The sequence below is a fragment of the Rhinatrema bivittatum genome, chromosome 9 (genome assembly GCF_901001135.1).
Source record: "Rhinatrema bivittatum chromosome 9, aRhiBiv1.1, whole genome shotgun sequence".
Taxonomy (NCBI): domain Eukaryota; kingdom Metazoa; phylum Chordata; class Amphibia; order Gymnophiona; family Rhinatrematidae; genus Rhinatrema; species Rhinatrema bivittatum.
Genome location: NC_042623.1, coordinates 239,708,848 through 239,735,660, shown reverse-complemented (window position 1 = coordinate 239,735,660; position 26,813 = coordinate 239,708,848). Strand labels below are relative to the sequence as shown.

At 45.2% G+C, this 26,813-nt stretch overlaps 1 protein-coding gene across 1 annotated transcript in view; it reads left to right on the top strand.

The window, feature by feature from the left end:
- Window positions 1-26,813, top strand: part of FXR1 (FMR1 autosomal homolog 1) — a 285,531-nt gene that overhangs the window by 234,294 nt on the left and 24,424 nt on the right. The window contains 3 exon segments of the mRNA XM_029616831.1: window positions 736-845; window positions 1,362-1,448; window positions 24,947-25,154. Coding sequence (XP_029472691.1) covers window positions 736-845; window positions 1,362-1,448; window positions 24,947-25,154 — 405 coding nt within the window.

Sequence of the window (26,813 nt, the reverse complement as noted above, 5' to 3'; positions counted from 1 at the left end):
AAGGTCTTTGAGATGTTAACTTTTTTGGAAAGCTGTGCATAGGAAACGTATAGAAGTTTTCTTCTGGGCTTATTTATATACACGTCCTGGTAGAAAACTTCATGTAAATTTGTGACTTCTACATGAATTTTAGTGCATCTTAGTACTTAGGCCGCAAAGTGAGGAAAATCATTGTATAGTTTCACATTGCACAATGAGTATTGTACTGTTACAGTTTTTATTTTTTTGTGCAGTTCTGAGTTACTGCTCCCCCCCCCCCCCCCCGACCACATAATTCTCTAGAGCAATTGCATTTCATAGACACTATTTGTACTCATCCAACATATGTAAAAAATTGACTAGTATAATTGGTACTTTATGTTCCTATTTTTTTAAGGGCTCCTAACAGTATAGGCTTCATGCCCCTATTTTTGGAAAGTTTGTAAAACAGGACTCAAAAATGAGTGGAGTACTTTTTTGCCACTGATTCACCTTGTTAGCATTCAGTCTGAAAATTGGGCTGTTTACGGTAGCAAATTTTAAGCTGTTCTCATTTCCATCATATTGGAAAATTAAGTATTATGGCAACTTTATTGAATATATGTGTAATATTGACACTTGCACAGATGCAGATGCCAGTTACTTTTACGGGAATTCATTCGTTAAAAGGTTTTCTTCTGTGTTGATGGCATAAATCCTTGATGACCATGGTCTTTAGTTTTTCCATGCTGGAATTAATCTGTTCTTTTCTTAAAGGAAAAGTAATTGGAAAGAATGGAAAAGTAATTCAAGAGATTGTTGACAAATCTGGAGTAGTTAGAGTGAGAATTGAAGGAGACAATGAAAACAAGCTACCCAGAGAAGATGTAAGTTATATTTTCAGTATGTCCTTCAGGTGTTCTTTAAAACCCTTTTATTTACTGCTGTCTGATGTTCATTGATATGTTTGTCTTGTTCATCTACTTCTGTTATATGTTAACTGTTTTTATATTTTACTGTAACTCTTCCTGCTCGATTTTAGAAGAACAGGTTAAATATCAAAATGCAAAAAGTTTGACATCCTTTCTATGCATTTATCTTGTTTACAAATATGCCAAATAGGCTGCAGACATCTGAATTTATATAAAAATTATGTGCAGATTATGAAAACTGTTGTACAGTACTGCCTTTTGTTAGAAAAATACTTGAATGTATGCATTGTTACAAAAATAATCAGGTAGTATAAATTCCTTTATGTAAAGCAACATGGACTTTACACTGTTACCAGGTGACAATCACTTATTCTCACGTGGAAAAAAAACTGATCAAAGTATACTTATATTTTTATTGTAAAACTTCAGCCTCTTATCCACTATGTACTATAAAGCTTTTTTTCCATTCAGGGAATGGTCCCCTTTGTATTTGTTGGCACTAAAGAAAGCATTGGAAATGTTCAGGTCCTTTTAGACTACCATATTGCGTACCTAAAGGTAAGAAATCCAATACATTTTTAATATTTGACATAACAGCTACTAGTCCTTTGAAAAGAGATTATCTTTGGATCAAAATTTATGATTTGATTTCAACGAGCGATAAAATTGAGTTAGAAAATGCAATGAAAAAATACTATGATTTTTTTTTTTACCTAGTTTGGAGGGAATATTAAAATCTAGTTGTTACCTGAAAGGGGAGAGATACTGGCATATTACTGAAAAAATAGAATGGATACTTTTACCTCCGTAAAAGGGAGGGAGGTATGAAAGGGGTGGAGAGAGGTCAGGTAGGGAAAGCATGCATGGTACTAGCACCTAGACATTGGACCTGCTCATCTGCAACTGGATGGATTTTCAAAGGGAAACCCTGTATGGAGTTTCCTTTCCAAATGTGCAGTCTCATGGGACTGCAAATTCTGCATCATATTTTAAAAAATGGCTTCCTTAATGAATTTGTGCTGTCTGTACAGTTCAGTATTTACAATTACAGAAATCAACTAAGTGTACAAAACATGTATCCAATATTTTACTTAGTTATTAATTTTCAAATTCTTTTATACTCAGAGCAGCAGTATATGTTTTCAGATTTGATTAGTTTGTGCAATGAATGTGTGATGATTGTGACATCATGACCAATAGGCCCAATCAGATCCAGTGTGTGTAAAGCAGTTTGACTCGTGCCAATAACTGGTGGTGAGGCTATATAGGGATTGCAGGGCAGTTACTTGTACATGTTAATTCCCTTCTTACTGTAAATATCTGCATACTGTATATAACTTGAATTGTAGGTCAAACATTTACATAGCTAATGCTCCTAATTTTAGTTCTAAACTAGTTAATTACCATTTCCCTGTAAAGCCATTCGCTGTATAGTTGTTCTATATAAATGCTCTCTTCATTTTATCTCTTTGGCAGCACCTGATCCCTCAACACAACCTTCCCATAAACCCAACCTATCCTTAGAAATGCTTATGCTATGTCCTTTTTACTGTAAATATTTTGATACTATATATACATAGAAACATAGAAACATAGAAATGACGGCAGAAGAAGACCAAACGGCCCATCCAGTCTGCCCAGCAAGCTTCACATTTTTTTCTCATACTTATCTGTTTCTCTTAGCTCTTTGGTTCTATTTCCCTTCCACCCCCACCATTAATGTAGAGAGCAGTGATGGAGCTGCAACCAAGTGAAATATCAAGCTTGATTAGTTATGGGTAGTAGGGGAAGTAGGGGAAGTAACCGCCGCAATAAGCAAGCTACACCCATGCCCATCTGCTTTACCCAGACCGTGCCATTCAGCCCTTATTGGTTGTTTTTCTTCTCCCCTGCCGTTGAAGCAGGGAGCTATGCTGGATATGCTTGTAGTATCAGTTTTTCATCTCCCCTGCCGTTGAAGCAGAGAGCCATGCTGGATATGCGTGAAGTATCAGTTTTTCTTCTCCCCTGCCGTTGAAGCAGGATATGCATTGAAAGTGAAGTATCAGGCTTATTTGGTTTGGGGTAGTAACCGCCGTAACAAGCCAGCTACTCCCCGCTTTGTGAGTGCGAATCCTTTTTTCTTCTCCCCTGCCGTTGAAGCAGAGAGCTATGCTGGATATGCGTGAAGTATCAGTTTTTCTTCTCCCCTGCCGTTGAAGCAGAGAGCTATGCTGGATATGCGTGAAGTATCAGTTTTTCTTCTCCCCTGCCGTTGAAGCAGGATATGCATTGAAAGTGAAGTATCAGGCTTATTTGGTTTGGGGTAGTAACCGCCGTAACAAGCCAGCTACTCCCCGCTTTGTGAGTGCGAATCCTTTTTTCTTCTCCCCTGCCGTTGAAGCAGAGAGCTATGCTGGATATGCGTGAAGTATCAGTTTTTCTTCTCCCCTGCCGTTGAAGCATGACTGAAGCAGTAACCTGAATTGATTGACAAGCTTCTCACTTAGTTACTGTTCTAAATTTTAGTTCTTAGCTGTTTAAATTCCAGTTCCCTGTAAAGCCTTTTGCTGGCTTTTGTTCTGTGTAAACCAATGTGATGTTCCCAACGAATGTCGGTCTATAAAAATGTTAAATAAAATAATGAAAAAGTAATGGCATAACAGTAACATTTTAAAAAAATATATTGTCTAGTTTTTAAGTGCTGTAAACAGAAGGTGGTATAGTTTTAGTATTTCTTTTTTAAAGGCTGAGCAGTTAGGTTATTCGCCCAGGACAAGCAGGATGGTAGTCCTCACATACGGGTAACATTATCAGGATTGAGCCCAATCACGGAACACTTTTGTCAAAGTTTCTAGAACTTTGACTGGCACACTGAGCATGCCCAGCATGCCACCAACCCTGCATCCAGCAGGGGTCCCCCCTCAGTCTCTTTTTTTTCCACTCAGCAGTTGCCTCGCAGTTCTCAGGAGCTCTGTGAGATTTCCTTACAACTTTTTCCTCATGGAACTATTCAAAACTTTTCAAAAAATTTTTCCCCATCCCAGGGTTCCCCCGTCGATCTACGCTAGTGTCGGTAAGTTTTTACCTCTATCTTTGTGGTCAGTATCCAACGGTGCTCTCATCGGTGCCTGACGACCACCGACCGCGCACAGTGTTTATTTTTTCAAAAATGGCGACCGGCTTTCGGAAGTGCCCCGAATGTCCGAGGACTGTGTCCATTACGGACCTGCATGATGTATGCATTTTATGCTTGGGGTCCATTACGGACCTGCATGATGTATGCATTTTATGCTTGGTAGACAGCTTGGGGCAGCTGTGTACCAGTTGCGCCCAAATGACTCCGAAAGGCCGCCGGGCCCGCTTAGAAAAAATGGAACACTTATTCAAATCTAAGCGTTTGACCCCGTCTACTCCGGCTAAGAGTGCACCGACTTTGTCATTGTCATTGATCCCATCACCATCTACGTCTCAGCACCATTGAGACACCGGTGACCACCAGTCACCAGTATCTTCGCATTCAAAAGCATCGACATCCTTGGCAACGGAGAAGAACTGGGCCAAGCACCGAGAAAAGCACTGGTATCAACATCAGAGATACTTCCTCCGGTGCCGGCACCGACAAGACATTGGCATCGATGGAACCACCGACCAAAAAGTCCCGGGGAGAAGAGCCAGGACACCGAGGCGTTCCCCCACCTGCAACTGTGCTGGGAGCTGAGACTCCACATGTCCCCATGGACCCTCTGGCGACATCTATGGAGCCTCAACCCCGGAAGCTGTTTTACCAACACCAGCCTTCCGGGAGGAATTGGACCCAGATGGTTCAAGAGGCAGTTCTCCAAGCGCTTCGAGGATTTCAGTCACCATCGGAAATGACTCCCATGCTGAGGCCTGACCTGGTGCCTACAATGCTGGCTCCGCTACTGGAAAGACTAGACACCCTCATCTGTGCACTTCCATTGGTGCCTGTGCCTCCCGGACCAACGATGCCACAGATTCCTCCACCGCCATCGACCCCCGATTCCTCTATCATCAGACAATGAGAACCGTGTCCTATCAATGCCAGACCCGATTCCAGGGCCATCTGGTGTATTGCCAACCCGATGCCCATGAAAAACACAGATTCCATTGGTGCCACCTCCTGATCCGGCTGGATTAGGGCTTTTCACAGGACAAGCAGGATGGTAGTCCTCACATATGGGTGACATCACAGGATGGAGCCCACTCACGGAACACTTTTGTCAAAGTTTCTAGAACTTTGACTGGCACCTACTGGACATGCCCAGCATGGCACTAAACCTGGAGCCAGCAGGGGTCCCTCTTCAGTCTTCTTTTTTTCCGCACAGCAGTAGCCACGCGGGTTAAGGAGCTCCACAGAGATTCCTGACAGGAATTTTCCTCATGGAATTACTAAAAACTTTCATACCCCACAGGAGTCCCTCCTTCGAATTTTTGACTCCGCGGTACTCCGGTAAGTTTTTACCTGGTTTCGATCAATTCCCGTTGTTTGGCCCTCGCGGCCTACTGGCCGTCGACCGTACCAAGGCTAAATTTTTCAAAGGCCATGGCGTCGGGGTTCCGTCGGTGCCCAGACTGTACTCGCATCATGTCCATTACAGACCCGCATAAAGTCTGTGTAATGTGTCTCGGGTGCGAGCATGATGTCCTGACTTGCACCAAATGTGCCTTAATGACACCAAAAGGTCGCAAGGCCAGAATAGAGAAAATGGAACTTCTCTTCCGTTCTCAAACTCCGCCGTCTATTGCATCGATGTCGTCTGAACCGGCATGTCCACTGAACCGGCATGTCCACTTTGCGCCAGTATCGGCCATCGGCCGGTGACCGTCCGGCGTCGACAACTTCTCGGCCTTTGACTACCTCTACTCCCCCTCAGGACCGAGGGGATCATAGAGAGAAACATTGGCATCGACACCGCAAGTCTCGGACCATCGAGGAAGGAAAATCTTCGACCTCCCATCGTCTGAGCCGCCATCGAAGAAACCCTGTCCAGAAAAGGCACCGACCCTTTCTGCGACCAGGTCACCGAGGCAACCTTCACCCGGACGGGTATCGGGAGCAGCGACTCCGCCTTTAACGTTGGTCCCTCCGGCTATGCCTCTGCCTCCTTCTTCCCTTCTGTAGCCGGGGCTGCTTGCTCCAGGTCTCCGTGATGAACTGGACCGGATGGTTCAGGAGACCATCGATGAGGCGATGCACAGACTCCAAGTTCCTCCGACACCGGTGCCAATTGTGGAACCGACCACCGATCCGATTCCAGCAGCACTAGCACCGCAGCTCTCGAAGATGGAAGCGCTTATAGCCGCTTTTCCACCGATGGATCCTGGGTCACCGATGGCTCCGGTGTCCTCCCAGCTTACTCTGTCATCGGGAGGGGAAACACCATTCCGCATTCCTCCATCGGGAGTTCTTGCAATGCCTCAACCATCGATGCCGATGCGCCCATCACCGTCACCGATCCATCCATCGATGCCCTCGATGCCTTCATCGGTGCCTCCAGCACTTCCCTCAATGTCTTCGGAACCTAGACAGGGACCTTCAGGAATAACATCATCCCGTCCTTCTCAGACTCCTAGAGGGGCAGGTCCTGATCCCTATGACACCTGGACCGATGATTCTTCTCAAGACACTGATGACTTGCCATTGCCACCTTCTCCTACTGAAAGCAGGAAGCGTTCTCCTCCAGAGGACCTATCCTTCATAAATTTTGTGAAGGAAATGTCTGAATTGGTTCCCTTCAAATTGCAGACTGAACAAGATGACAGACATCAAATGATAGAGCTGTTACAATTCCTGGATGCTCCCAAGGAAATAACCTCCATCCCTATTCACCAGGTTCTTTTGGATCTTCTCAAAAATAACTGGGAACACCCTGGTTCTGTTGCTCCAGTCAACAGAAAAGCTGATACCACTTATTTGGTCCAGTCAGCCCCAGGATTCCAGAAACCTCAGCTGGATCACCAATCTGTGGTTGTAGAATCTGCCCAAAAAAGGGCAAAAAAGATCAAAACCCCACTCTTTCTTTTCCCCAGGTAAGGAAAAGAAATTCCTGGATGTCATTGGCGTTTCTTCCAGGGATCGATGCTTATCTCTTGGATCGCCTCCTACCAGCTGTATATGACCCAGTACAACAGGGTCTTATTCAAGCACATACAGGACTTTAGAGTCCCTGCCTCAGCAATTCCAGGAACAACTTCCAACCCTAGTACACAAGGGTTTTGAGGCAGGGAAGCATGAAATAAGATCTTCTTATGATATCTTTGACACCCCTTCCAGGGTATCTGCAACTGCTATTTCGGCAAGAAGATGGGCCTGGCTTAAGTCTTCGGACTTGTGCCCTGAAGTACAAGACAGATTATCTGATCTGCCCTGCATAGGAGACAATCTGGGGAACAGATTCAGCAGACTGTGGCGGAACTCGACCATCATGAGACCCTTCGCCAGCTCTCTCTGATGCCCTCTGGGTATTCCTCCAAATAGCCTTTCAGGAAGGATACTAAAAAGTCATTTTTCCGTCCAAAGAAGTCCTATCCACCACAGTCTAGGACTAGTTCCACGAGACCTTTTCAGAAAGCCCAGTCTCATCAACCTCGTAAACAAAAGCTGCAAGCAGCTCCTCAGCAGGGCCCTGCTTCTGGTTTTTGATTCCTGCATAGAGAGCAGCAGCCAATTTCCTCTGCCTCAGATACCAGTGGGAGATCGATTATGCCATTTCAACAACAGGTGGCACACAATCACCTCAGAACAGTGGGTCCTCACCATAATCTCTCAAGGTTATCGCCTGAACTTTCTCTCCATTCCACCAGATTCCCCACCCCTACAGGCATGGAGAACATCCGACCACTCACTAATCCTGGAGCAGGAGGTCTCCCTCCTCCAGTCCAGAGCAATAGAACCAGTACCTTACTCTCAACAAGGCCTAGGATTCTATTCCCGGTACTTTCTAATCCCCAAAAAATCGGGAGGTGTTCGTCCAATTCTGGACCTACATGCCCTCAAGTACCTCCAACGAGAAAAGTTCAAGATGGTAACCTTGGGTTCCCTCCTTCCTCTTCTGCAAAGAGGAGACTGGCTCTGCTCTCTCTATCTCCAAGATGCATACACGCACATTGCGATAAATCCATCTCATCGCAGGTTCCTGAGATTTCTAGTAGGCCCCAAGCACTATCAATTCCGAGTGCTCCCATTCGGCCTGGCATCTGCACCACAAGTCTTCACCAAGTGCCTCATAGTAGTAGCAGCCTTCCTCAGAACTCAAGATGTTCACGTCTATCCCTATCTAGACAATTGGTTGATCAGGGCTCCCACTCAGCAAGCTGCTCTGTTGTCCCTACGTCTTACTTTACACACTCGGACTTCGCTAGTATTTCTCGTCAACTACGCAAACTCCTGCTTAGTCCCATCTCAAACTTTATCATTCATAGGGGCAGACATGGACACCTTGCAGGCAAAGGCATTTCTGCCTCAACAGCGAGCTCTCACTCTCATCTCCCTCACACCCCAGCTACAGTCTCAGCGCCGCACGACTGCACGCCACTTCCTCATCCTACTGGGACACATGGTGTCCTCAGTACAGGTTACCCCAGTGGCCCGCTTGGCCATGAGTCATGCAGTGGACTCTAAGGTCACAATGGACTCAGTCTGTCTAACCTCTATCAACCACTGTCCACATCACCGACTCACTCCGTCAATCTCTAGCCTGGTGGAAAAATCAGATCAATCTCCTCGAAAGCCTGCCCTTCCAGGCTCCAGACCCTCAAATAATACTCACCACCAATGCTTCAACCTCGGCTGGGGAGCCCATGTGGCCGATTTGCAAACACAGGGAACTTGGTCTCCAGAGGAAGCCAAACACCAAATTAATTTCCTTGAGCTTCGAGCAATCAGATATGCTCTCAGGGTATTTCAGGATCGCCTTTCCAATCAGGTCATCCTGATTCAGACGGACAACCAGGTGGCCATGTGGTACATCAACAAACAGGGAGGGACGGGCTCCTACCTACTGTGTCAGGAATCTGCGCAGATATGGGTGGAGGCCCTCTCCCACTCGATGTACCTCAGGGCCACCTATTTGCCGGGAGTGGACAATGTGTTGGCGGACAACCTAAGTTGCGCTTTCCATCCGCACGAGTGGTCTCTCAACCCCACAGTAGCGGACGCAATATTCCAACGTTGGGGTCATCTTCGCATAGACCTCTTTGCGTCACCTCAAAACCGCAAGGTAGAGAACTTTTACTCTCTCTCGCAGCCAACACTCACAGCCAAGAGATGCGTTCTCCCTCTCATGGGCAACCGGTCTCCTATATGCATTACCTCCACTTCTACTTCTCTGGAAGACACTCGTGAAGTTAAGTCAGCACCTCACTGGCCTCGCCAAGTGTGGTATCCAGTACTTCAGGATCGCTCCATTCACAGGCACATTTCCTTGGGAATGGACCCGCTTCTGATCACTCAGAACAGCGGGTGCCTACGCCACCCCAGTCTTCAAGCTTTGATGTTGAAAGGTTAATTCTTCAGCCACTTAACCTTTCGGAGCCAATTTCCCGTGTCCTTATTGCTTCACGGAAGCCTTCCATGAGAAAGTCTTACCTATACAAATGGAACAAGTGTAAATCATGGTGTTCTTCTCAATCCCTTGATCCCTTTACCTGTTCCACCACGAAGTTTCTAGACTATCTCTGGCACTTGTTAGAATCAGGTCTAAAAACTTCCTCCATCAGAATGCATGTCAGTGCAGTGGCCGCCTTCCATAAAGGTGTCGGGGATGTTCCTATTTCAGTACAACCCCTCGTAACGCCTTTTCTGAAAGGCTTGCTTCATCTCAAGCCTCCACTACGCCCTCCTGCCCCTTCTTGGGACAGTCTGGTTTTGGGAAGACTCGTGAAACCACCATTTGAGCCTTTCCAATCCTGTGATCTTCGCTATCTCACATGAATAGTGATTTTTCTTTTGGCAATCACATCTGCTCGCAGGCCCTAGTTACCTATCCGCCTTACACTAAACTTCTGCAGGACCGGGCAGTACCTCACACTCACCCTGTTCTTACCTAAGGTAGTATCGGAGTTTCACATTAATGAATTCATTATACTACCTACCTTCTTTCCCAGGCCCCACTCCAATGCAGGAGAACAGGCTCTGCATACCCTGCAAATGGGCTCTAGCCTTTTATCTAGACCATACAGCTGCCCACAGGAAAAGCACTCAATTATTTGTCTCTTTCCATTCCATCAAATTGGGGCAGCCTGTGGGTAAACAGACTCTCTCCTCCTGGTTAGCGGACTGCATATCCTTTTGCTTTGTGCGACCCTTGGTGCTACCTTTTTTCATTTTTTTTCTTTTTAACTTCTATGTTTCTTCCACTTTTGTTTACCTTTCTCTTTTTTCATAGTTGTTATCCCTTGTTAACAATTTTCATTGTTATTAATGTTAAATGTATTTGACAAAGGTAACTTTTTTTTTTCCTGCATCTCCTGTTTTAATGTAAACCGGTATGATTTGTATATTATACAAGAATGTCGGTATATAAAAATTATAAATAAATAAATAAATCAGCAAGCAGGCATTCCGCTTCAAGACAGTGTTAAAGCACACTCTGTGAGGGCCATAGCAACTTCAGTAGCACACCTACGCTCAGTGCCGCTTCCTGACATTTGCAGAGCTGCTACCTGGAGTTCTCTCCATACCTTTACAGCCCATTATTGCTTAGACAAGGCTGGAAGACAAGATTCCATCTTCGGCCAGTCTGTCTTGCACAACCTTTTTACAACGTGATTTACCAACACCCTTCCGCCTTCCCGTTAGGGTTCAGGATGCCCTCTACGAAATTCCACCCCAGTCCTTGTGCCTATTGCAGATCTAGGGTACACTTGGTGCATTTCTTGGACATCCTCAGCTCGGTACTCACCCATATGTGAGGACTACCATCCTGCGTGTCCTGTGAGAAAGCAAATGCTGTTTACCTGTAACAGGTGTTCTCACAGGACAGCAGGATGTTAGTCCTCACGAAACCCGCCCGCCACCCCGCGGTGTTGGGTTCGTTATGTTTTCTTATTTTATTTTTCGGCACTTCCTGTAGCTTTAAACAAGACTGGACCCCTGCTGGCTGCAGGTTTAGTGCCATGCTGGGCATGCCTAGTAGGTGCCAGTCAAAGTTCTAGAAACTTTGACAAAGGTGTTCCGTGATTGGGCTCCATTCTGAGATGTCACCCATATGTGAGGACTAACATCCTGCTGTCCTGTGAGAACACCTGTTACAGGTAAGCAACATTTACTTTCTCCCTCCATCAGAAGAACCACAAGGTGCAGGAGACCAGCCATACAATCCCTGGAGTGATGATTCTTCTGATTCACAGGATTCTGAGGACATCCCATCAGAGCCTTCACCCCCAAAGGAAAGACGCTGCTCCCTCCAGAGGACCTCTCATTTTCAAGCTTCTTAAAGGAAATTGTCTGAAACCATCCCTTTTATGCTGCAAATGGAAGAGGATGCCAGACACAGGATGCTGGAAGTTCTCCAATTCGTGGATGCTCCCAAGGAAGTGATGGCAATTCCAATCCACGAGGTTCTGCTTGACCTGTTACATCGTACCTAGGAGCACCCAGGTACAGTTCCACCGGTGAACAGGAAAACTGATGGCTACCTACCTGGTTCAATCAGCTCCAGGATTCCAGAAAACCCAGCTCCCTCACCACTCTGTAGTGGTTGAATCCGCTCAGAAGAAAGCGAAGAGGTCCCGCCCTCATTCCTCTGCCCCCTCCTGGCAAGGAGCAGAAATCTTTGGAAGCCTTTGGACGCAAGGTGTTCCAGGGTTCTATGTTGATGGCACATATAGCAGCCTACCAGCTATACATGACTCAGTACTCCAGAAAACTTTCGAAACAGGTGCAAGATTTCTCCGAATCCCTGCCAGAGGAGTTTCAGGAAGGTCTTCCATTCTCCAGAAGGACCTTGATGCTGGAAAACACGAGGTCAGAGCCACCTGTGACATATTTGAGGCTGCCTCCAGAGTATCAGCAGCAGGCATAAGTGCCAGATGATGGGCATGGTTAAAATCCTCAGACTTGCGTCAAGAAGTCCAAGACAGGTTGGCAGACCTTCCCTTCACAGGGGACAACTTATTTGGGGAGAAAATCCAAAAAACAGTTGCGCAATTCAAAGACCATCATGAACATTGCGCCAACTATCTACTGTTCCCTCTGACTTTTCGTCCACTACCAAAAGGCAGTTCAGAACCCCAGGAAGCTAACCTATAAAACAGGATTTTTCCCTCCTCCATCCCGGACTCGTCCAACCAGGCCCTATCAGAAAGGTCAACCTCTTCAGCACAGGCCTCCAAAAACCCAACCAGCTCCGCAGACGGGTCCTGCATCGGGTTTTTGACTCCCTTTTAGAGAGCAACAGTCAACCCCCACCTCCAGTAACATTTCCTGTAGGAGGCCGCTTGTGCCATTTTGCAAACATATGGCACACAATCACAATGGACCAATGGGTCCTTTCTGTGGTTGCCCAAGGTTACCATCTAAACTTCCTCATACTTCCTTCGGACTCTCCACCTCATCCCGTGTGGAGTTTAATCAACCATTCTCCATTTTTCGAGGAGGAACTTTTCAACCCTCCTCCAAAACAATGCCATAGAACTGGTTCTCTGACTACAGCGCAGGAAAGGGGTCTACTCCCAATATTTTCTAATTCCAAAAAAGTCAGGCAGTGTTCGTCCTATATTGGATCTTCGTCCCCTAAACAAATATCTGCACAAAGAAAAGTTCAGGATGGACCCGAGAGCATGAGGAAGGCTGGCTGGAGACATAGATTCTGCTGTGCTGTGAGGCCCCGGGGCGAGCGGTTCCTGCCTGCCCCGACGGTGAGCTCGCAGCGGAGGACCCGGTGACGTCAAGGGGCGGACCCGGAGGTGGAACCAGGAAGCCTTACAAAATCGGGCTGTGTGCGGCGCGCAGCAGACGCCGGCGTGCCGCCCAAGCCACGCGCGCCTAAGGGGCGCGTGGTCTGACAGGCTTAGCCTGGCTTTGCCTGGATTTCGCCTGGAATTCACCCGGGACATCGTAGGCTTGACGAACTGCTCATAAAGGTATTCTTGTTATAGTATTGTTACTATCTCTTGCCTGATCCTTTCTATGGACCATCTGAGTGGGACTTTTAGATTTGCATAGTTTAGCGATTGAAGCAATCTGGTTCTAGTTAAAAATTGATTAGAATATGCCTCCTAAAAGGAAGGGTAAGGTGAGGGTTTTTCCCTCTCTTCCTTTACCTTCACTTATCCACCAAGAAATCAGTCGTTTCATGGTCTCACCTGCATTAATTAAGGCAGGTACTGAAGAGACTGATGTGCTAGGCAGTCAGGGAGGACTGCCTGGGCCGGCAGAGGAGGCCTCCTTAAGTCCTAATGCAGGACTTCCACCGGCGCAGAGATTGGGTGATGGGCATACTAGAGAAGCTCCTGTAGAGACTAACTCTTCTATTTCCGGTGCGGGAATGTTTGAAACCCACAGTATAGAAATAGAAGCACAGGTAGCTCAGGGCATTGAAAATTTGATTCCAGTAGGAGCAGAATGAGGAATGGAGTCAACAATTCCCCTTAAGGGGATTGAAAACCAACTGACCAACAAGATGCCCCCAGTTCCACTCACTCGCCCTGCCGTGGTGACATTAGACATCTTATGGGAAATGATGGCGGGAATGATGAATAATATTAGGGGCTTGGAGATTAAAGTGGATACACTAAGATCAGGGAATCAACAGGAATATAATCATATCCAAAAACAAATTAAAGATACTATAGATAGAATAAAAATGTTTGAGGTTAACGAAAAAAAGAATCTGGAATTTCATTTAGCAGTGGTTAAGGATAGAGAAAGCATTACTAGACGAGTTGAAAATCTTGAAAACAACGCCAAGCGTTTAAATCTAAGATTTTTAAACTTCCCCAAGTTAATTGGAGAAGTTCTATTAATCTCTTTGAAAAAGTTTCTCATTGAAAACCTTGGCTTTGTAAGTGAAGAATCTCCTTTGGTAATTAATTGCCATTTTCTACATAAACCAAGAAATGTAATACTTGAAGGTTCCAATCAGATGTTTCAAGGTGATTTAACAAACTTTTTAGAGGACTCGTCTGCACAGGTGATTGATAGAGGAACTTTATTAGCAACTTTTTCATCAATAAACGACATTAACTCGGTAATGAAAAGGTATTTCAGTAAATATCCCGTCAATCACCTGGGGAAAGTAGTAAAAGTATTCCCTGACCTAGTGGTATCCACACAAGTAAGGCGTAAATCCTTCCTGGCTCTTCGCCAAGAAACTGTTGCATTGGGTTTCTCTTTTACTTTAAGATACTCCTGTAAATGCTTAATTAAAAAGCAAGAGGAACTATATATCTTCTTTACACCCGAGCAATTAAAGAGTTTTCTTGAACAACGGAAATTGATAACTTCATCCCCGGTGTCTAATATGTAAAAAATTTGTATGCAGGTTCTATGCATTTAATTTTCCTTGAAAGTTGTTGTAGTAATCTCCCCTGGGTTCTTTCCCACACTACCCTCTCCTATTTGATCTGATATGAATTGGTTTAGATAAACTAATATTTCAAAGCAAGTTAAAATGGTAAAATGTTTTTTGTGTAAATTGCCGTTTATCAAACCATGTAATTTCTTTTTTCTTTGTAAATCATAAATTGTGTGATTTATTAGAAAATCTATAAATAAAGAATTAAAAAAAAAAAAAGGTTAAGAATGGTAACCTTGGGTTCCATGCGCCATCTCCTCCAAAAGGGAGATTGGCTTTGCTCTCTATCAGGTCGATACAGTAAAGTGTGCTCCGTCGGAGCGCACTGTCAGCCTGCTCTGGACGCGTGTTTTCCCTTACCCCTTATTCAGTAAGGGGAGGAAAACACGCGGCCCACCCGCGGCACCTAATAGCGCCCTCAACATGCAAATGCATGTTGATGGCCCTATTAGGTATGCGCGCGCGATTCAGTAAGTAAAATGTGCAGCCAAGCCGCACATTTTACTCTAAGAAATTAGCGCCGACCCAAAGGTCGGCGCTAATTTCTTCCGGCGCCAGGAAAGTGCACAGAAAAGCAGTAAAAACTGCTTTTCTGTGCACCCTCCGACTTAATATCATAGCGATATTAAGTCGGAGGTCCCCAAAAGTAAAAAAAAAAGTAAAAAAAAATAAAATAAAATTTGAATTCGGCCCGCGGCTGTCGGGCCGAAAACCGGACGCTCAATTTTGCCGGCGTCCGGTTTCCGAGCCCGTGGCTGTCAGCGGGCTCGAGAACCGACGCCGGCAAAATTGAGCATCGGCTGTCAAACCCGCTGACAGCTGCCGCTCCTGACAAAAAGGAGGCGCTAGGGACGCGCTAGTGTCCCTAGCGCCTCCTTTTCCTCGTTTTTCCCGCGTCACGTCATTTAAATACTGAATCGCCCGCACCGGCGAAGGGCCGGTGCGCGCGCCGGGAGAGCGGGCGTTCGTCCGCTCTCCCGCGGTCTTACAGTATCGACCTGAATATCTTCAGGAGGCGTATGCTCATATAGCAATAACCCCTCCACATCAGAAATACCTCAGATTCTTAGTCTGTCAACAGCACTTCCAATACCGAGTGTTAGCGTTTGGCCTAGCATCAGCACCCCGTGTGTTCACAAAATGCCTGCAGTGGTAGCGGCTTATCTAAGACAAAGCATCCACGTCTATCCGTATCCAGACGATTGGTTGTTCAGAGATCCATCCAAGGAGGTGTAGTACTTCACTCCCTCCATCTCACTCTACAGCTACTACAATCCTTGGGGTTTCTCATAAACTATGCCAAGTCAAATCTGACTCCATTACATACCCTCTCCTTCATGGGAGCAGATTTAAACACCATACAAGCCAAAGCGTTCCTCCAAAGGGACCGAGCGCGCACATTATCAACCTTGGCCAAGGCAGAACAGACTTGCAGAACCACAACAGCCAGTCATCTACTAACCTTACTAGGTCATATGGCATCCACGGTTCACGTTACCCCAATGGCTCGTCTAGCTTTGAGAATAACACAATGGACTTTAAAGTTCCAGTGGTCCCTATCATATCAACATATGTCCCACATTGTCCACGTCACCTGCCAGTTTCGTCTCTCACTAGCTTGGTGGATACAGGAGTCCAATCTTCTGATAGGACTAACCTTTCAATCTCCAGAACCTCAGATTACACTGACAACAGATGCCTTCAACCTCAGTTGGGGAGCCCATGTCAACAACTTACAAACCCAGGGAACCTGGTCCACAGCGAAAGCAAACACCAGATAAAATTTCTGGAGCTCCGGGCGATACAGTTTGCCCTATTCGCTTTTCACAATTGCCTATCCAACAAGGTAATCCTAATACAAACAGAAACCAGGTAGCAATATGGTACCTCAACAAGCAAGGGGGCACAGACTCTTACCTGCTATGCCAGGAGGCGGCACAGATATGGGCCTGGGATCCCTCACACTCTATGCAACTGAGAGCAACCTACCTGGCAGGCGTGGACAATGTGATGGTGGATACTGCACATAGACCTTTGCATCAATTCACAACCGCAAGGTGGACAACTTCTACTCTCTACATTGCAGCCACAAGACACCTCCAAGGGATGCCTTCGCCCACTTGTGGACAAAAGGTCTTCTATATGCCTACCCTCCACTTCCACTTATCAGCAAGACTCTCATGAAGTTACGACACGACCGGGGCTCAATGATCCTCATAGCCCCTTACTGGCCGCATCAGGTTTGGTTTCCCATCCTGCGCGACCTCTCAGTCTAGCAACCGATTCACCTGGGCACAGATCCAACTCTAATAACACAGAATAACAGACTATTGCGTCATCTAAACCTCCTTTCCCTGTCTTTGACAGCATGGATGTTGAAAGGTTGATATTGCAATCCCTTAACCTTTCCGACAATGTGTCCCAGGTCCTTGTAGCTTTATGAAAGCCTTCTACTAGGAAATCTTATCATTTCAAATGGAAAAGATTCTCCTTGTGGTGCACAACAAGGGCAATAGATCCCTTTACCTGCCCCACAACAAGGTTCCTGGACTACCTCTGGTGCCTCTTGGAATCTGGCCTACAAACTTCCTCCATCCGAGTGCATGTCAGCACCATAGCCGCTTACCACAAAAGTATAGGAGATGCCCTGATCTCGGCGCAACCCCTTGTAGGGTGCTTTATGAGAGGCTTGCTACAGCTGAAGCCTCCACTCCATCCTCTGGTTCTAGCATGGGACCTCAATGTTGTACTAGCATGGCTCATGCGACCTCCGTTCGAGCCCCTGCGAACTACGTCATCTCACTTGGAAAGTGCTCTTTCTACTTGCTTTAACATCAGCTCTTAGAGTCAGTGATCTACAGGCACAAAATTTCTCCATGATCATGTGGTACTCCGCACTCACCCTAAATTTCTGCCAAAGGTAGTTTCTGATTTCCATTTAAATCAGTCCATAATTCTTCCTACCTTTTTTCCGAAACCACACTCACACCCAGGTGAGCGTGCCCTGCATTCCTTGGACTGTAAACGTGCGCTCACTTTATATTTGGACAGCACTACAGCCCATAGAAAGTCCACCCAGCTGTTTGTCTCCTTCGATAAAACCAAATTGGGACTTGCGGTGGGCAAGCAGACCCTGTCCACCTGGCTGGCAGACTGTATTACCTTCTGCTACCAACAAGCAGGCCTTCCGCTACAGGGATGTGTGAAAGCACATTCAGTAAGAGCCATGGCAACATCAGTAGCACACCTCCGTTCTGTACCTCTTGCTGACATCTGCAGAGCTGCTACATGGAGCTCTCTCTACGCCTTTGCAGCTCATTATTGTCTCAACAAGGCTGGCAGGCAGGATTCCATCTTTGGCCAGTCTGTCCTGTGTAATTTGTTTCCAGTTCCAATAACCCAACTTCCTTCCAGCGACCCTTCGTGAAACTCAGGCTGCCCTCCTACCCAAAACCACCCCTGTTGTTGTGCCTGTTGCACCTCATTGGGTGCTTTTGGTTCACTTGGGCAACCTGTAGCTCACTGTTTACCCATATGTGAGAACTACCATCCTGCTTGTCCTGGGAGAAAGCAGAGTTGCTTACCTGTAACAGGTGTTCTCCCAGGACAGCAGGATGTTAGTCCTCATGAAACCGGCCCGCCACCCCGCGAAGTTGGGTTTGCTTAAGTTTTATTATTTTATTTTTTGCTTGTACTTTTTTCTACAAACAAGACTGAGGGATCCTCTGCTGGATGCAGGGTTGGTGGCATGCCCAGTATACCAGTCAAAGTTTAAAAACTTTAACAAAAGTGTTCCGTGATTGGGCTCCATCCTGATGATGTCACCCATATGTGAGGACTAACATCCTGCTGTCCTGGGAGAACACCTGTTACAGTTAAGCAACTCTGCTTTGTGAATAGAATAGAATCCAGTGAGCGCTGCAATATTTTTGGATGGGGCAGCATTATATCACAAACAAACCCATAAATTGATTTATTTTGGGGCTGAAAAAATTGCTCAGGCCTAATTATAATAAAGAGGGACTTTAAAGTAAGTTTGAATAGAGAGCCAGTTAAGTTGTCTTTAGGAAACTGTAAATTGTCATCTGCTCTGGAATTATATTAGTAATATGTAACTTTTTACTTTGGTAAAAAGAGAAATGACAGGGCTTAAGTTTTGGTGGATGGCATCAGTAGCTGGATAGGAGTTAATAAACTAATTTCTGTAAATCTGGTTGGAGTGAACAGTCCTAAATTTACCCAGGTAACTTATGCTGGTATATTCATTGGGAGATTTGCCCAGGTAAGTCCCATTGAGTATCCCAGGTAATTTTATCCAGATAACTTCCTGTTCGCCACCCCAATCTATAGCCTTGTATGTCTGATCCATAGATGGGAAAAATTCCATTTAGGAAATCTGTGAACTTGGTTCATTTTTGATAGACTATTGATATTAAAATTAATTATATCACCCATAAACTATAATTGACACCTTGTGAAGGTTTATGAAGAGATCATTTAATTCTCTACATAAGCAACTAATTGATCAAATTGTTAACCAAAGTAAGTTTTCTAAAAAGTCAGTTAGTGTTATAAAACAGGTTTTTTTTTTCATTTATTTTTAAATTAAGCGATGAGTATAAAAAGCAGTTTTGAGTTTACTAAATTAGTGGTACTAAAAAATCCAGAATACTATATCAGCTTTTTAAAAATTAACTTCAGAAAAACACATTTTTAATAAATTGCTTTCCAATAATCAGATCTCTTTAAAGCAATTATTTTAAAAGCTTAAAGTGTGGTAGTGCATGACCAGTACTTCATCAGTGGGATGGATGCCTGCTTGTGTTTGCAGTGAAAATCAACATGGCAGTACCTGAATTTATTTAGCTTCACAATCTATAGATAGGAAAAATCATAAGCACTAATAATGCTTCAGAAAAAAATGAAAAATTGGAACAAAAAAGAGTATTCATAATTGGTTTTAGCAGACACCTATTTTATAGAAAACTTTTGGCAGCTTTACTTAACTTCCTGGCCACTATTCGCTTGAATGAAATTATTCCCCTCTCTGAAATGCATTGAATTATAGCCAAGGATGGAAGAATCTTTATCATGTAAAACAGTGCTAGGTGGACAGGTACTGGAAAAAAGCCACCCTGACCCATTTACAGCAGAGATCAAAGCTCTCGGCACTTTAGTACATTTGCCATAACTCTTCTTTGGAATGTTAGTGGAATGTATTCCTTCATACTTTGATTTGTGCTGTCATTTATTTATCTAAATATTAATAAATATCTATATATAAAAAGCTGAAATGCAAAGAAAATTATGTATGTGTTGTATAATTTTCACATGTGCTATAAAAATTTACACATTTTGTCATCCTTGAATAAATTTGCATTTCCTGAGCATACCCAGATCAGTCCAGACAAGTGGGGTTTATGCATTCCTACCAGCAGATGGAGGCAGGGAACAAATCTTTGGGACACTACTACATAACTGAGATGCCAACTGCAGTCCCTCAGTATTTCTCTGTCTCCAGCATATGGTAGAGGTCTAGGAAGGCTTCCCGTGCTTTGGGAACGGCGGTGGTAGTGCGGGGGGGGGGGGGGGCTCCCCTTCAGCCGGGCCTGCGGAGGATTGTGGCCTGGGGGTTGTTCCAGGCTGGGGCACTGGCTATTCTCCTCATCCTCTCTCTCTCCTGTGGTACAGGATGCTGAGGATGACCATGAGGAGGGAGCAAATTCGGAAGACAGCCTCCTCCCACAGGGAACAGACAATCCAGACGTTTTCGCCCCAGAATTTGTCCTGCTGCTCCATAGGGCCTTTTTGGCTAGGTAGGGTGCAGGAGTCAAGAGATCCAGGGTGCATCGTTCTGGCTCGCCCAAAAGACAGAGGATGGGATTGGTGGGCGGTTCTGGGAACTTTATTACACACCCGGGACTGTGCCATGCCAGAACGAATGAAGACTCCAGAGATCTGGATGATTCAGATGAGATGCCGATCCTGCGTCACCTCAGGGGGTGGATCCGGATGGGGAAGCCCGATGAGGGTCAGATTCCTGATTTGAATAAGGATGATCCAGATCTCGATGAGACCATACCGGAGGGGAGTGACCCTCGGGTAGTTCGGCTATTCCTCAGGTGTTAGAGGAATTGGGGGTTAAACAGACTCAGGCGGTGTGAATCCGGTCCTGAATGGACTGCGGGGTCCGCCTATGGCCTTTCCATTGCCTAAGATACAGAAGCTGATCAGCTGGGAGTGGGATTTCATAGAGGCAGGCTTAAAGGTTGGGAGGGCTATAACGAAGCTGTATCCTTGGATGGAGGAACATTTGGATCGCCTAAAGATGCCTAAGGTAGATGCGGCAGTCTCGGCAGTGACCAAGAAGACCACGATCCCAGTTGCAGGTTTGGCTATGCTTAAGGATGTTCAGGACCACAAGTTGAAGATTCAGTTGAAGCGCATGTTTGAAGTGTCTGCTTTAAGCCTTCGAGCCACGGTGTGTGCCAGCATGATGCAACAGGCTTGCTTATGCTGAATTCAGAAGGCACAAGACCAGGCGTCTAGCGGGATGATCAGTCCCGTTCAGTTGGCTCGGCTAGAAGCTGGTGTGGCCTATGTAGCTGACACACTGTACAATTTGGGGCATACCTCCACCAAGAGTATGGTCTCAGGGATGTCGGCGGGCCGGCTTCTATGGTTATGCAATTGGTTGGCGGACATGTTGTCCAAGGCTTAGCTTGTGCAATCTCCCCTTTAAGGAAAAATTACTATTTGGGGAAGAGCTGGATCAGCTGATAAAGTCCCTCGGGAAATCCAAGGGAAACAGGCAGCCTGAGGATAAGAAGAGTTCTAAGAAGTTCTTCCCACCCCAATCCTGGTTTCGGGATTCAAGGAGGCTTTGTCCCGGAAGAGGGGCCACAACCTTGGGATCGAAGCAGTTGTCAGGATGTCATCAGCCTTTTCGGGACACTGGCAGATCCTCTAGAGGCGGCTCCAGTCAGGGGACTGGAGGAAATAAGGCCTTGCAATGAAACCAGGCCTATCCACTCCTTGTTAGAAGCGGTAGGGGGTAGGTTGTCCCATCTTTACAAGGAATGGACCAAGATCACTGCAGACTGGCTGGAGGTCGTAAGACAGGGCTATGCCTTATAGTTTTCATGCCCAGTCAGAGAGGCCTTTCTGGAGTCCCACTGCTTGTCTCACAGCAAAAGGGGTGCAGTAGAACAGACTCTACAAAGGTTGTCAGGTTTAGAGGCCATCACTCCGGTTGCGCTGAGCGAACAGGGATGGGGGAGGTACTCCATTTCGAGGTGCTAAATAAGGAGGGCACTTTGCAGCCCATTTTGGAGTCGCAAAAGGTAAATGTAGCCTTACGAGTACCACGTTTCCGGATGGAGACACTGCATACCGTAATAGCAGTCCGCAAAGGAGAATTCTTCGGGTCCCTGGATCTGACCGAAGCCTATTTTCATATCCCATTCGAAAAGACCATCAGAGGTTTCTCCAATTTATGGTGCTGGAACAATACTTCCAGTTTCAGGCTCTTCCCTTCGGGTTGGCTACGACTACCCGAACCTTCACAAAGGTGGTGATAGTCGTAGCAGCAGCCCTGGGACAGGAAGGAATTCTAGTACATCCATATCTGGACGATTTGCTTATCTGGGCAAAGACGGAGGAGGAGTGCTGTCAGTCAGTGCAGCGTGTGATGAACACCCTTAGTTCTTTGGGGTGGGTGGTCAATGTGGCAAAGAGTCACCTGGTGCCGGCCCAATCATTGGAGTATCTAGGGACCTGCTTCGATACTCAGCAGGACAGGGTGTTTCTGACAGTGGACAGGTTGACAAAGTTGCAAGCACAGGTGACATGGCTCTTTTGTCTCAGTGCCAAATGTCTGGGACTACTTACAGATACTGGGCTCCATGGCCTCGACATTAAATTTGGTTCTGTGGGCCTTTGCTCACATGCGTCCTTTACAAAGAGCATTGTTGTCCAGGTGGAATCTGTTGTTATCAAAGTGTCATCTGCCGTTGCCTCTGCAAGGAGAATCCAGATCCAGTTTTTTGTGGTGGCTATCGAGGAGCAACCTAGAGAAAGGAGTGGACCTGGAGTCCCCGGACTGGGTGGTGGTCACCACAGATGCCAGCCTCAAGAGCTGGGGGGGATGGTGTACCTGGGTCTGTATGCCCAAGGTCTTTGGTCAATGGCGGAAGCGTCCTGGCCGATCAATCATCTGGAGATGAGGGTGATATGCAGAGCCCTGGAGGCATTCTTGCCGGCGGTCAGGGCTAGATGGTGCAAGTGTTTTCAGACAATGTAATGACAGTGGCGTACATCAATCGACGAAGAGTTCCGTTGCTGCTCAGGAGACTCAGCTATTGTTTGTGTGGACGGAGCATCATCTTGAAGGGATTATAGCCTCACACATTGTGGGACTGGAAACGTGCAGGCGCATTTCTTCAGCAGACACCAACTAGATCATAGGGCGTGGGAACTGTCCCCAGAAGCTTGGAATCACATTTGTGCCAGGTGGGGTCTTGCTCAGTTGGACCTCGTGGTAACGCAAGCCAATACAAAGACCGCAAGATTCTTCAGTCGCTGGAGGGGAGCCCAGGTTGGTAGGACTAGATGCCCTGGTGTGTCCATGGCCAACCAGGATTCTGCTGTATGGGTTTCCTCCATGGCCACTCATGGGTCGGGTGTTGAGGCGCTTAGAATCACATCCAGGGAGCATGGCGCCGGAGTGGCCTCATTCATGGTTCGCAGACATGGTGTATCTGGCAATCAATGAGCCTCTCTGGTTGGCTCATCTGCCAGACCTGCTGCAACAAGAACCCATATTTTCAGATCAGGAGGATTACTTTTGTCTTGCAGCTTGGCTTTTGAAAGGTGATGCTTGCGCCTGAAGAGATATTCAGTACCGGTGATCTCCACTATGCTTCAGGCAAGGAGACCACCTACGTCTTCGGAAGGTTTTTGAGTCCTGATGTCTACAACAGAATCTGGACCTGTTGTCGGTGGGAGTCCCTCACATATTGTCCTTTCTACAACAAGGCTTGTCCAAAGGCCTAGCCTATAGTTCGCTTCGCGTTCAGGTGTCAGCCTTGGGTTGTCTTCAGGGCAAATTCTGGGGAAGGTCTTTGGCTGCTCATCTCGATATCATGCGTTTTCTGAAGTGGGCTAAGCATTTGCAGCCTCCGGTTCGGAAGGTTTGTCTGAATTGGAATCTCAATTTAATCTTGCGGGTTCTCTGCCGCGCACCCTTTGACGCCTTAAGTGGACCGACGTTGACGATGGTTTACCTAGTGGCTATTTGTTCAGCCAAGTGTATTTTTGAACTAAAGGCGCTTTCTTGTCAAGATCCATTTCTGCGTATTGTGGAGGGCAGGGTGACCTTAGGTACGGTCCCCTCCTTTTTGCCGAAAATGGTGTCATCTTTTCATGTGAATCAGACGGTTGAGCTGCTGGCCTTTCCGAATAGGATAGGGATTTGCATCTCCTGGATGTATGTCATATGCTGTTGCATTATTTGAAAGTCACTAATAGCTTTTGGAAGTTGGATCACCTGTTTGTGTTCAGTGGAGCAAGAAAAGGGGAGAAAGTCTCTAAGGCTACGATTTCTAGATGGCTGAAGGAGACCATTTGTTCGGCTTATATCCGTAAGGGTCGTGAAATTCTGACTGGCCTCAAGACACATTCAACTTGGGCACAAGCAGCCTCCTGGACGGAGTGTCAGTTGGTGTTTCCTCAGGAGATATGTAGGGCTGCGGTGTGATCTTCGTTACATACTTTCACCAAGCATTACTATTTGGATGTTCAAGCACAGGAGGATGGAGCTAGGTCTTTTGGGTGCCTGCCTGGTATTAGGGTGCTTGGGTACATCCCACTTGACTGGACTGATCTATGTTCAGAAAAGGAAAATTGGTTCTTACCTGCTAATTTTCATTCCTGTAATACCACAGATCAGTCCAGACTCACCTGTTGTTGCTACCAAAAGACTGTATTTCCTGGTGAAGGATAGCATTGTACAATGTACATCAGGTACTTTTTGTTTTCACACGGTTAAAAAAGTTGTATTTCTTTTTCTGAGTAAGCGGTTATCAGGCCTTTGCCTGGTTTTGTTTGCCTTACCAGTTCAGGGGTTTCCAACCTTGGGTTTAGATTTTGTCCTGTTCACCCTAGAAAGGGGGAATGAGGTCTTCTTTTTAGCTTGGGTACAGGTCAATATTGAGGGACTGTAGGTGGCAGTGTCCCAAAGATTTGTTCTCCGCCTCCATCTGCTGATACGGATGCATAAACCCCACTTGTCTGGACTGATCTGTGGTTTACAGGGACAAAAATTAGCATTAAGAACCAATTTTCCTATCCATAACATGGCTTCTTCACTTGTTATTGAGGCATACAGATCATATATATAGCTATACAAATAGAGGCCCTGATATATGAAGCATTTTTCCATAGACCTAAATGGGGAAAATCTTAGATAAATTCTATTTAACGCTAAGTACCAATATATGTAACTTATTCATTTTCCAATGTTTCTAAATTGCTCAGGAAGTGGAGCAGCTAAGGATGGAAAGGCTTCAGATTGATGAGCAGCTCCGACAGATTGGCATGGGTTTCAGACCTTCATCTACCAGAACAAATGAAAAAGAAAAAGGCTACACTACTGATGAAAGTACAGTTTCCTCTGTTCGGGGTAGCAGATCATATACTGGAAGAGGCCGGGGCCGCAGGGGCCCTAATTATACTTCTGGTTATGGTAATTTTGCAGTGTTCATTAAAATTAAATAGTAATCGAACTCTTGCATTTGTAACAGCATATTCATTGTTTAGCATTCCAAATGAGTTTATCAATTAAGAAATGTAGTATTGTGTATTTAACAGCCTCAGCATTAGAGTTGCAGAAAGCAGAGGATGCATTTATAGTATGTGTCTCTCTTCAAGATCAGGCCTTATCGTTTGGTAGTCATTCTTAAGCAACTTTGTCTTATTAATATTAAAGTTTGCTCAGTTTTATACAGATTTTTACACAAATTAACTATTGGCTAGTATGTTTGGAGTGTGCATTAATGTTCCTCTTTGGAATATTAAGCTTATAGGGCACACCATTCACTATGGTTTTGCCAAGGCCTTTAAGGGGACATTGTGCATTAAAGGCATTCTGTCATTTTCTTTTTGTTAAAAAACTGAGAATTGGACAAATAGTTGTATTCTTAATTGGAACACAAGATCTAGAGCTCTGATAACAGTTAATGCAATTTGCATAAGTATTAGTCTTAATTTACTTGTAGAGGAAATATCCTTTTTTCAGGATGGCCAAGTGGATCTCATATTCACAAAACAGATGCTTTTTTCCTCATGTTTCTAATATTGCAGGTGAGAACAACAAAACACTATGGAAGTACAAATGCGGCTGTTGCAAAAAAAATGTTAGATCATGGCACAAAGGTTTAACCCTTTCTATTAAAAATGCTGCTATTGAAATAGTGATCCAAAATTATGAAATAATTATACTACTTTTCGTTAACTGATAAATCAGATTATGTGCATGATTTCCAAAATAATGTCTTTCACATTGCCAATGAATGTTCTTCATGTGTATCTCACATTTTTCAGCTCTTTTCAACTTTGTCTGGAAAGCACTAGGGGACTGTTTAAACTGTCTGACTATCTAGAGGCAAATAACCTGCCTGCCAGTGGACCAGTTGTGCTGCAATTTTTATTTATTTGTATTTTTTTTTTTTGTGGGTTGGGGAGAGGAGTTGGAGCATGGTTCTAAGATCGACCATTTTAAAAATGATCTCATTTCAGGATGGTCATTTTCAACAGGGACAATGATGAAAAGCATTCCAAATCATGCATATGCATAGTTTGCTATTTTTAACAGCATTTATTACAGTTCACATGGACTCCAAAACATGGCTGCTAAAATAATTTTTGGTACCGAGAAACAAGGCCATGTCACCCATCTCCCACACACGCCCTTGAAGAGTTGCATTGATCATGTTAAGTAGAATATAATTTAAGATTTTATGCCTTCTCTATTCATTTGTATTATTTGGCTGACTTGCTCTGCCCATATAACCCTAGAAGATAACTTTGATCATCTCAGTTAAGTTTTCTTAGGGTACCCTCTTCTACAGAGATCAGAATAGAAATCATTAGGCAGACCTCTTTTGCTTACCAGGTACCCACACTTCAGAATCCTGTAACCTTAGAGATCTGCCAAGAATTAAAGTATCCAAAATTTAGGAAAAGTTTAAAAACTTGACTTTTTCGATGAACATTTCAAAGATAGTAGGGTCTCCTTTCCAATATTATGTTTTGGCCTATTTTTTTTTGTTTCAACATTTTTATTGAAAATAAAGCAAAAAATAACAGTAAACAAACATGATGGCATACAGTGCAAAGGTACAGG